The 12,583-nt window shown below is 45.0% G+C and overlaps 1 protein-coding gene across 4 annotated transcripts in view; it reads left to right on the top strand.

Annotated features, from left to right (window-relative positions):
- Positions 1–12,583, top strand: part of SYT7 (synaptotagmin 7) — a 228,636-nt gene that overhangs the window by 201,066 nt on the left and 14,987 nt on the right. For all 4 annotated transcript variants that reach the window (XM_044425696.1, XM_044425698.1, XM_044425695.1 and 1 more), the window contains one exon: positions 9,998–10,268. In XM_044425696.1, the coding sequence (XP_044281631.1) occupies positions 9,998–10,268 (271 nt within the window). The remainder of the gene's footprint in view (positions 1–9,997; positions 10,269–12,583) is intronic.

Here is a 12,583-nt window from a genome sequence, read left to right as displayed (position 1 = left end):
CTCATTTGTCGAACAATGGAAAGTAAGCTTTAAGGAAAGAGATAAACATATGTCTGGGTTGTTTAAAAATAATTGCCCGGCTCAATTTACAACTGCTCCAGGACTGCAGGCAAGAATGCTGCAGAGTGGGGCCTCCCACTCTGGTGCTTAAAATATGCACTCAGCCACCCTTCCCTGCCAACTATAATCAGCACGGTTCTGCTTGCACTCCATAGCAGCAAGTACAGAGAGACAGATGAGTGGACTGCGTCTCACAGCTGGGATGGGAGGCCACTCCACTGCATTTTGCTACTCTTCCCTTAGCCCTCCCAACTGCATGTGGGCGTCAGAATCAGTGGCAGGGTAGCCTGCAACAAACAACAACAAGCCCAGGCAGAGTGTCTCTGGCAAACATCCCTCACCCATTCCTTGAACTTTTGAATGCGTTCATTTCATTTGTAGCCTATTTCAAGGGCTGGGTATATGACTTGCATGCATGATTTAACCTTGTCACATAAGATTATACATTTGCACACAAGGATCTGTATTCATGCCATATGAATTGTTCGAACAATTTGTTCCAGCTGCTGAGTCAATTGTTAAACCCCTCTGAGCCCAGTAGCCAAAGCAGTCACCTGGGTTGCCTGCCCCTAAATCTGGTTAGTGGCACAGCAATTGCTAAATTATTTCCCCATCACCACCCTAAAAATAGTTCTGTCAGTAGATTTCCTCTCTAGAAGGACAGTACGCACCACTTTCTCTCCCCTGCCCCCAGAACATTCAGGATGGTTCAATGCCTCAAAGAGAAAAGGGGTGGCATTGGAAGTTAGGCAACTGGATGCTCTAAGGAACAAGGTCCTTTGTGCACAACCTACTGCATGAAATTAGACTTAAGCGCCTTCAGAAGAGGCTTGTGCATCTGCATGACTAACAGGGAAACAGTTCCATGCTTCTATACTCTTTGTGACCCATGACTCCATCAGTGGGATTTGAATAGATGGGCAATAGACATAATTTCCTCCTTCATTTTCAAGCCTTTCAGTTAACATCTCCCACATCAGCCTTCCTCAGGCTGGTGCTCTGCAGATGTGCTGGATTACATCTACAACTGGCTGGGAGATGCTGTACTCCATATTGGAGGAACATTGCTCAGTGAAGGCTACTTTAGGTAGGCGGCAGCCCTGTCACAACCACTCAGGAAGCCGAGCTCCTACAACCCCATGTTCCTCTAGTCTAAGACCAGTCCTCCCAAATAAGCTGCTTTTAGCCCCATTCTTTTGCTGGCCCCACAGCAGGAACAAATCTTCCAGGCCCTTGAAGAAATCTGGCCCTGGGAGAGAGACAGCCTGAGTTGCCATGATGGCACTTGAGGAGGTGGCTTTAGATACACGGCAGGCAGAGCTCAGGAGGGATTGGTCCAATTAACCGTGCCTGTCCTGCTGAAGTGAGCATGTGGTCAGAGCCAGAAGCCACTTGAGGAGACACCAGTGATGGAAAGGAAGGCTGATCCTTTCTGACAGGTCTCTGGATAGCACCAACGCCATGAGCAACAGATCCAAGAGAGAGTAGTTATTTGCCTACATTAAATGCGGTGTTTAAAGAGTTCAGCAGCCTGCCATCCCAGCCCAAGATGTTCTTTGGAAAGGGGACAACAGGAATCACTTGAGGAATCTAGAAACATGGAGGGGCAAAATACATGGAAAAAAGGGTGCACCACTGGAACGCAAAAGCAGAAAACACTCAAGGCACCTTGGAACCTAAGGAATTTTCCTCTTCAGCAAATGGTTGGCTCGTTTGACCCCTAGCTGAGACCACACTAAAAGGTTAAAGGGGTTTCTGCCTTATGGAGGGTATGAAATGCTTAGCAGAGGCTGTCATTACAAGCTGTAAATCAGGGATGCACAAAATTGCTAGGGTGGGGGATGAATCTCTCTCTCTCTCTCTCTCTCTCTCTCTCTCTCACACACACACACACACACACACACACACACACACACACACACCTATCAGGTCTGCAATAACCTTTGGATTGCTCTACAGGACTTGGTCTCCAAGCTCTGCCCTGCAGTGAGAGACCAAGCCCTGCCCCCTTGAGGAACCTAAGAAAGTTCCATGGGCTGAATGTGGAACCTTGGCAGGCTAGACTCCATTTGTGGGCCAGGAGTTCTGCATCCCTTCAAAAGATGTCTTTCCTCTCCTTCAGAACAACTATTAGAGTCAGATAATCAACTTGCTCATTAGCCTCTCTCCCTGTGTGCACTATATTATGGGGAAAGATGTGGTGGGTGCAGTGGACAAACATGTCCCTGGTCATCTTTATTGGGAAAAGCATTTGACACAACATAATCATGCTAGAGTTTGTCTATCCCCCCAACTACCCCCACACACAAACATCATGACAATTAGTGAAACCAAGTATGAAAAAATACTAACACAATGATGTAACATCATGTGTATATGTGTGTTTAACTAAGTTATTGCATCTCTGTTACATAAAATTTGGACCTGAGCCACTGGCTTCTTTGACACTACATGTTTTAGATCCAGATCCATTGACAGAGGAATCATGATACCGATCTGACACATGTTCACAGCTCCTAACATATTTCTCAATATATAAGGCTTGCAACTTTCTTCAAGGAAGTGGCTTAATTCCTCAGGTTTCTGTGCTCCAGTGTTGTTGGCGTTGGCATTTGATATAAAATCGGATCAAATCCCTAATGATGCTCCAGAATCCTCCAGACAGGACACATCCTTGGAGCATCTAGTTCCAAGACAGCACTCTAGTCACAAGTCTCAGCAGCCCAGGAAGAGGACTGTTCATGCAAATGCTTGATGATCTCCATAGACATAATAGATACAGATGTTTAGCTGTATTTGTGTACATCTAAAGATAATCTGAGTGAGAAAACAAGCTACTTCAGAACAGATTCAGGGCAATTTCTATACTGCATCTCTTTGGGTTCACTATACAAAAACAAATCTTGTCACAGAATTTGATGTCATAAGTGTATATTGTTAAACGAGGGGAAAAAAACCACCCGGTCCTTCCTGCTTTAGGGGAAAGTATTGTAGACAGATTGGCACTCTATGGAGAAGATAGGTCACAGATGGGAATTTCAGCATCCCACCAGAGTGGAAAGTTCTCCCAGAGAAGGATTGCACTGACATTTGGGGGAAGCATTTAATTCCTTCTGTCACTTTGTTATGTTTCACTTTTTTCTCCTGCCACTGAAATGGAGGGAAGCTGTAGTTTCCTCCTTGACGTGCTCAACCAAACAGGAAAGCACAGACCAGAGGCAAGTCAGATGATTCACTTTTTTACCCTAAGGGTGCTTCTTGCCCCAACCCTCCACATCTGCTCTAACCCAGGCATCTAACCCAGGGTGTGAGCCGCTAATCAGAGAGGTCAGGGCCTCCGCAACTGAGTCCCATCCATCTGCTCTTCTCTGGCAGCTGCATTGCCATAGTGACAGTGCTTCAACAACTTCCATGGTCTATGGCTTTTGGGCTAATGGCTGTTTTTAATGGCTGTTTGCATTCACTTCTCAGAGTCAAGTTTTAGTAAACAGAGCCATTCTCCTCAACCCTCTCTGACATATGCCAGGAGTATGTTCAGCCATGCCCTGAGTGAATCCACGTCTGGGCATAATCTGAGCGCATGCTTGTGAATTCCACTGCACCAAAATCTGCTTCAGACTCAACTTTCAGTAACCATCACGCACCACAAGGTCATATGAATTGACACTGGAAGTGACCACAACAACACTGATGTTGTTAAAGTACTGGACTGCTGCAGGCTCTGGGGTATTCACAGGCGACTGCATGCACCTTTGGATGTATCGTTTTCTTCTCTTAGAGAGGATCTTTATTATTGGTTCTGGACCAAGCTGCTAGTTCTGGTGTTAGTACGAGCACTATGTAGACCTGCCTCCAGCATCACATCAAGCTGCTCACGCTTATTGCTTTCAGAGGTCGCCATACCATGAGGAAGAGACTATCTGTCATAGCAGCGTAATGACTGAGGCAGGCTTCGTTAGCACTGACAGCTCTGATGGAAGGAAACTGCAGGCCCCTTTCCCCTGCCCAGGACTGGCCCTACCATTAGACAGAGGAAGGAGCAGGAGATGCAGGGAGACCCAAAGCAGTGGTGGGGCTTTAGAGGACAGCTGCGTGATGGCCTGTGCCCCCTAAATTGACCCTCTGGCTTCTAGGGCAGTGGAAGATGTCTGGTTGACGGTGTTGGAGTGATAATCAACTGCCAGTCCAGATGGTTTCTGGGCATGAAATCAGAGGGCAGCCTCTGGCAACAAAATATCTTGAGCCAGCTCTGCTCCTCAGCCTCATCCACAGCACCGTTTAAAGATACTGAACTAAAACAGCACAACATACATTTGTCTTCAGTAGGCTTTATTATGTCATATAGCTATTTAATACTTTGCTCTGTAGCATTTTATATACAGTATCTCAATAATTCTTATCACAACCAAATTAGGTACCTGAGCATTATTATTGTGCCAGAACACAGATGGGGAAGCCAAGGAATAGATAGACTTCCCTAAGATGGTCTAATAAGGTGAGATTTGATCTGACTTTGAAATCATGCTCCTAGGATTGAAGTGCAGAACTGGTCAGGGATGGAGGGAACCCTTATCAGATTTGTGGGATGATACAAAACTGAGCGGGGTAGCTAATACTCTGGAAGACAGAAAAAAGATTCAAGGTGATCTTGATAGGTTGGAGCATTGGGCTGAAAGGAACAGAATTAAATTAAACAGGGGTAAATGCCAATTTCTGCACCTAGGAAAAAGAAACCAAATGCATTGTTACAAGATGGGGGATACTTGGCTGAACAATACTGCAAGTGAGAAGGATCTTGGAATTATTGTAGATCAGAAGCTGAATATGAGTCAACAATGTGATGTGGCTGCAAAAGGGCAAATGCTATTTTAGGCTGCATTAATGGAAGTATCACTTCCAAATCACATGAAGTACAAGTTCTCCTTTTCTCGGTCTCATCTGGAGTTCTGTGTCCAACTCTGGGCACCAGAGTTGAAGAAAGATGCAGATAAGCCGGAAAGAGTTCAGAGGAGGGCAGCAAGGATGATCTGGAGACTGGAATCAAAGCCCTGGGAGGAGCAAGTGAATAACGGGGCATGTTTAGCCTTGAGAAGAGACGGCTGAGGGGAGATATGATAGCACTCACCAAGTACCTGAAAGGCTGTCACATAGAGGAACGACTGGATCTCTTCTCAGTCATCCCAGAGTGCAGAATATGGAATAATGGGCTCAAGTTACAGGAAGCCAGATTCAAGCTAGATATCAGGAAAAAGATTCCTTATTGTTAGAGCAGTACAAAAATAGAACCAGTGACCTAGGGATGTTGTGGGCTCTCCCACACTAGAGGCATTCAAGATGATAGTGGACAGCCATCTGAGAAGGATGGTTTAACTGGGAGTCCTGCACTGAACTGTGGGGGTGGACCTGATCAGTTCTACGGTTCTATGGCCCCTTCTGGCCCCTTTCAGTTCTACGATTCTATGATTCTGCAACTCATTTTTCCTCTCCCATGTACCGTTACAGTAAATCATGAGCCTACCTTATATGAAAACAGAGCAGACACATGAATGATGGCCTCATCACATCTGGTTTGGTCAGCCTCTACATGATACAAGAGAAACTACAGTGTGGTTCCTATGTTAGATATGCTGAGGCATTCAACCAGTGTGCAAATCCTCAAGAATCTCCCTGAGTGACCTTGCACCAACCTTACCTACTCACAGGGCTACTGTGAGGAAAAACCGGTGTACCATGTTGAACTCCTTGGAAGAAAGCTAGTATATGAATAGAAGAATATTTCTATTGAACCAAACTGTGTTTTCCATATGGCTGGACTGTTTGTATTACAACCCCAAATTACTTTTAATATTTCCATATGAATGCAAGAATTTACCATGTGCAGCCATGCAAATTTGCTGTCTGCTTTTTCTTTGCCTTTAGATAGCGTGGACCCTTTCAGGAGCCTGTAAAAACAAAAGCAGCAAAAGGTTTCTTAAAGTCTTTCAGAGACATGAAAAGATTTGTGGCAAGCTGCCAAAAGGGGAAGAGGTTTAAAATTGGAAATTGTTGACCTTATTGTGAAAGTCAACATAGACATTTCGTTTTCTTATGTACTGTGGATTCCAATCTCCCTTAGATGTTGTATCTTTCAACATGCCCTTAGTTAAACTGAGCAAACAAACAGCATTTGAGACTCAAAACCTCTTCCTGGTCTAATCTCTTACCATAACCCTTTGGATACCAGGCTTTCTTTGCTGGAACGATTGTCGAGCTACACCGAAGGGAAGAGTTAGCTGAAATGATTTTATTTTAATCCTGCTGTTCAGCCAAATATATCAATCCCATGTGGCTTACATCAGTTGAGAAAGAGACAGAGAAAAAGAGGTGATGCTCGTAGCATTTTCTCCAGTGGTCTTGACTTAATAAACAGGCTAAAATGTTGCCCCTAATAAGTGGTAAGCAACTCTGTACTGCATAATCCTTGTGTGCCCCAGCAGCTAGATTATGGACTTAGACTGGCATGAGATTTGTGCTCAAAACCCAACCCCCTTCCATACACATACACTTACACCCTTGATAACTTCTTCTTTGGTCATCTTCAGCAAATCAGTTTCTCATCTGAAAATAGCTGCCTTTTTGGATGGTTTCATTATAGGCTTCCCAAGGTAATATTCAGAGGTAGTTTACCAATGCCTTCTTCTGCACAGTACTAACTAGAGTTACCACAAACATCACTGTGAAAGATCCTCCACCAGTGTTCCCTTCACCTACTGCTGCTGCCCAGTAGCTGCCCTTCAGGAGTTTCTCTGCCCCTGTCGCCATGAGAAATGCCATTCTCTTCTGCTGATGTGACTGTTACTCCTAAAGAGGATGGATGCATCCGAGTGTGGTGTCTCTGGTCTGACCATTCCACTTTAGATGACCCTGCCAGGAGACCTGCTTAGTGAGAGTCTGGCCTCCTGGCAGTGTTGCGCTCAGCTTCTCCAGTGCTCTCCAACCCTCACATCATTTAAAGGTGTGCATCAAAGAAGCCATAGCCTTGGGTTTACAAGAGCTGAGCAGGGCTGCCAAGGACAAGGCAATTTGGAGGGTATTCATTCATAGGGTGATTATAAGTGGAAGAGCACTTGATGGCATGTAACAGTAACAACAGCAACAAAACAGTTGCCTATCTCAAAGGGTTGTGAGAGTGGATGGAACGAAGACAGTGATGTCCTTTGTCAATCAAATATTCTGTATTCCTGAAATGTAACACTAATGGAATTCAGGAACCTCCTGATTTAGCCCTCCTGCAACAGAATGAAGCTACGGTAGAGGGAAGCCCCTGAGAATTAGCCAAAATGTACATTGCAGTTTATTTCTGACAGAAGTGGTGACTGACAGCAGCTATTCCAGGATAAAATGCTACAAAGGCTGCAATCCTAAACACATTTACTTAACAGTAAATTGTGCTGATTTCAATGGAACATGGGCTCAGTTCGTTTGTTAACTGGGAACTGAGAACTGTTTTCACATGGTCCCATGTCACATTTGTGAAGACGCTGTGTTGGTTCCAGCAAGATGAGAAGAATTGTTGTGGTCTATATGGATTGCATCTCCTTTTGCACAATTCCTATCCAGCTAGGCTCCAGATTGGGACCTGATGTTGGGCACAAGGGAAAAATGATATTTTTTTTCATGTACGAGCCATCCCATTGCCTAACTCCCTATCCGAGCTGTTATACATAGCCTCAGACTTGGGGTTGAAGTCCCTCAAGCTTGTTTTTCTGGAGGACTTCAATAATTATATCAATACGTCTCGCCTGAGGGCATCAATGGGGCCATGCCAAACCATCCCCACAATACATAGAGAAGATCACACTCATAACCTGGAGTTGTGTCCAGTGTTAGCTAAGCCCTGTTATTTCAGTATGATATAAAATATGCCACGCAGACAAAATGTCACATAAGCTTTGGTGCACAGAAGCTTCTCCAGTGGGACAAAGTACAGGACAGGTGAAGCGGCTTCTCTGTGCATGGGCCTCCTCCAATGGGAGACGACCCACATACAGTGAAGCTACTTCCAACCTAGAGGATGCGAGAGGAGAATCATCCTCTGACCACACCTGCTGGGGGCCAAATAATGTCAGACAGCATGCTCACCCCTCTAATGTCATTTGACCTGCAGTGGGCTTGGATCGGGTCCTCCAGTCCTGTGCTTGCTCTCCCTGATTAAAGGAATGTATTGATGGTACCCACAGACATTCTGAAATCCTGATCACATTTGTTTGCATGAACTGAATGTACAGGAGCTGGAGCTGTTTGGTTGAATATTATATTTTCAGTTTTCTATTTATTTAATGTTAACATTTTTGAGGCCAACCTGAATTTTTATGCCTTTGATACTCATCTAAATATCTGGAATATTTATTTCTCAGGCAATTATATTTTTTAAAAATGAGCACACTGTGCATTTTGAACAGTAAGAAAGCTTTCTGTCTTGAACTGCAGAAAATCACGGATTCCTGTGCAATGCCCAAGTGGGAAAAAATATTCAATGTAGCCACTGCCCCGGGGGCCTAAATGCAATTAAATTATTAAATATTAATAAAGGCTTAATTAACAAGAGCAATAAACAGAGAGGATGTAAAAAGGAATGTGAAGAGAAATGAGATGCATGCATGAGATTGAGTGGGATGGAATTGCTAGAGGATTGGAGCATATGCACCCCTGAAAGTCAAAGAAGGCATGTCCTGTCCAAGTAGCAGGCAAGCAATTGTAGATGCAACACCCTGAGATGCTCGTGTCCCCTGAGAAATATTGGTGCACGAGCATGGAGACGTGTCCTTGCCCAGCCACACTGACAATACGTCACTGCCTGACTCCATCGGCTGCCCCACATTGCTGGACTACAACCCTATGGACCCTCCCTGGACCTGGAAGGACACTGCTGTCACTGCTTGCTGCTCTTCAGCTGCCCCTGAGTGGTAAGAGAACTCATTTGGGGCCAGCAGATACACGACCACCCTCACCATCTTGCACAGCGGAGGCAGAAGGGGCGTATGCCCGGCAGGTAGGGTCGGCCTTGGGTGGGCCCTATTTCAGCCACCTGGTCCTGGGGTGGCCATCAAAGAGCATTGCCCATTTGGCGCTCATTCAGGGGCCACTCAGGGCCACTTGGAGGAGCAGCTGCAAAGGGAAATCCATGCCGAGAGAAGTGGAAGCAATTACCCCTGCTTCTTTCTGCATGGCAGGAGAGAGGCCAGTGTAAAGCGAGAGAGGAGTAGGCAGAGCGAACCAGGGAAGTGACAGGGGGAGGGAAGGGCTCTTCCTGACCCAGCATTTGAGGGATTACATTGAAGTCATGAACTCTGTAGAGACTGGAAGGTGAAATTTGGAAGCAGTAGTTGTTGACAGCAAGGCAAAGTGTTTCTGTGATGGGTAGCTTCACACTCCCCTAATGAGGAGGAATAGGGCCATCCTTTCACAGCAGACTACAGTACAGACTACATTCCCCCTAGCCCTCAGACACACTTCCAGTTAGGCCTGTGATTAAATAGAGCTTGTGCTAATAATGTACCTGCTCTGCAGTGATTTCCCAAACTTCCCTTTCCCTTCCAATTGGACAAAGGTTTTTTCAATTGCTGTTTCTCACCTAAGGACAGCAGACAGTTTGAAAAGGCCTTGAGCTCTCTGAAGAGAGAAGTAGCAGGAATTTGTTTCCCTTGGCTAGTGAAAGGAGGAGGAGGAGGAGGAAGCCTTTATAGAGGAAAATGCTCTCTTAGGGCAATTGGGCATAAAGCATTTGTAGGTAACAAACCATGAAAAATACAGTCTCAGCAATCACCCAGGTTTAATCTAGATGCTGGCTAGTAGATGCCTTTGGGAGTTCTTAAAAATGGCCTGCTGCCACGACAAAAGATGAGCTTCCCACAGCAAAGCTCATGGCTGCCTCTTTCTGTTTTCCCTTGCTGTGCAGCTCTCCCCTGGGTCTGAGGATGACGAGGGACATGACAGCTCTAGCCGGGAGAATCTAGGCCGAATCCAGTTCAGTGTTGGCTACAATTTCCAGGAGTCGACCCTGACCGTCAAAATATTGAAAGCACAGGAGCTGCCAGCCAAGGATTTCAGTGGCACAAGTGACCCTTTCGTCAAAATTTACCTCCTGCCAGATAAAAAGCATAAGCTGGAGACAAAGGTGAAAAGGAAGAATTTAAACCCACATTGGAATGAGACCTTTCTCTTTGAAGGTACGTAAAATGATCTTGGTTTAGGATTAGGGATACAAAGGTACTTTATGCCTCAGTTATCTTCTTCTCAAATGTTTCTCTCATTGTCAGAATGCAGAGATATTATTGATGATTAAGAGTGAATATGCAACTCTGCATAATACATCTAACTCAGTCTGCCCCAGTGTGATACCCACCAGATGTGCTGGAATACAATCTGCATCTTTTCTGCTCAGCATGGTCTTTGGATCTGCTAACTAAGATGATGGGTGTTGTAGTCCAATACATCTGGAAAGTAAACTTACAAAATGCCATTTTTAACCCAAGAGTAGGTAAGAATTCTATAATCTTCCTATGGTAGGAGACTGTTCATATGACACAGCAATCCACCCACAGTGAGGTTGTAGCATACTGGGGGAGGGGGGCGGACATGGAACCTAGGTTATTTAACCTTCGCATACCCATGTTCACTAGGTTTACATGTGATTACAACTCCAAGTGGATATATAACATGGCACCCATGGGCACTGCAGCGTATTGTGGGTGAAAGGTCAGAAACAGTCCTCTTCCCCCACCCACCCAAAAAAGGAAGTTGTGGGGAGGAAGCATCTCCCGAGCATCTCACATTTATGTTGTGAGCCGCCCTGAGGCTTTGTTGCAATGGGGGCAGCATAGAAATATTTTAAATAAATAATAAAATAAGCATCTGTTCACATTCAACTTAAACTTTTTTAAAGGGAAAAAGTCTCTGATAATGAGGGAAGAAGAGAAGGATAATGTTTGAGATGAGAGGCATTGAAAGACACTTTTCCAAACTTACTGTGTGAAAGCAGAGCATCTTTATTGTGGCATCTACTTTCTCAGGAAGAAACCAGAAATACATTCTGACAAATTATGAGTTTCAAACTGCACCAACATCTTGCACTCTGTTCAGAGGCAGATCACACAAAACTGAGAGGATGCAGATATTCCTAAATTTTTCATCTATCAAGTTCAGCATTACATGAAAGTTGGTTTATCTATTCCATATGACCTATTCATGCTACCATACCATATCTTTCCTATGCCTTATCTACTGTCTTACCTCCTGCCAAGTCAGATCATGCCCCTAGTCCATCACATTTAGTATCCATCCTCAGGGGAATGGCCAGTGCCTTATGTTACCATAGAGAGGCCAGAAGCCTTCACAAGTGATCTAAACGCAATGATGGATTGAGCTAGAATTCTCTTCTGGCCCTTCCAGCAGCTGCTTAAATCTCTGAAGCATCAGGCTTGATTGATGAAGTTGGATTACGACTCATTCATCTGGTGTACTTACAAGCGTTATTCAAGGCTGCAAGGTTGACCAGAAGCATGGAGTCCTTCAGCCATGTTTGAGTTGGGTCAGTCATCATTCCCCCTGTACTTGCTTGCTCATTCGCTCCCTCCCTCCCTGTCTTACCCACACACACACATAGGGCAGGTTCTCATAGCATGAAAAGCCATGGTGAAACTTACTGTTGTGGGTCTTTTGTATCATCAAAAAAAAAAAAAAAATCATCCAGACCCAGGTCCAGAGTTCCAGTGTGGAAGGATTAGTTTTCTGGAACCACAGAGAAAATCAACAGTCTGTTCTAAAATTTCCACACTTCACTATAGTTTCTCCAGTTGTGCAGACCTGGGATTGCCATTTTACCATCGTTGGTATGGAAACACCATAGAGTTCTGGGGAAAGAGCAGCTGCCGAAGTGACCACTTCTAGTTTTCAATCTCTATCGTTCTCAGTTTATGAGCAACAGATCTGTCATTTCTCACTTTATTCCTATTGGCCGAGTGATGTATCCATCTCCCCATTTATATTGGAAACAGGAAAACAGCATGAAAATACATGGAGGGAGAAGCGGGGAATCATAGTGGAACTGTTGTTTCCATTTGATAAAAATCTCTGTGGGACATGGAAGAGCCTCAGACAAGCAGGAACGCTTGGGAGGGGGAAGAGGGGGGACCCATCTCAGGACCACAGTGGACCAATCAGGAGGAGACTGCAGTGGTCCATGGGCAAAAATAGGGAAAGGATGGGGATTTCATTCACTGGAACTTCCGGGAAATGTGGTGAGGCCAGGAGGATGGAGCGAGGAGCAGGGGACCAGCATTCTGTTCTGAACCATGCAATCATCTGACCACTAAGCTTGGCCCGGTGTTGGTGCACCACAGAAACTGTGTGGCACCATTTTCCATGACGTACAAACACAGCCACAGCCTAATGTGGAAGAGACCAGTGTATGCAACAGCATGCTTGTTTTCGCCCAAAGCCAAACTTATTCTTGAACCCTTGTCATTGTAGCTGACTGCATTTA

Source organism: Varanus komodoensis, unplaced genomic scaffold, assembly GCF_004798865.1.
Source record: "Varanus komodoensis strain SLA01 unplaced genomic scaffold, ASM479886v1 scaffold16, whole genome shotgun sequence".
Taxonomy (NCBI): domain Eukaryota; kingdom Metazoa; phylum Chordata; class Lepidosauria; order Squamata; family Varanidae; genus Varanus; species Varanus komodoensis.
Note: the sequence above shows the minus strand (reverse complement) of the source record. Positions and strands in the feature narration are given on the sequence as shown.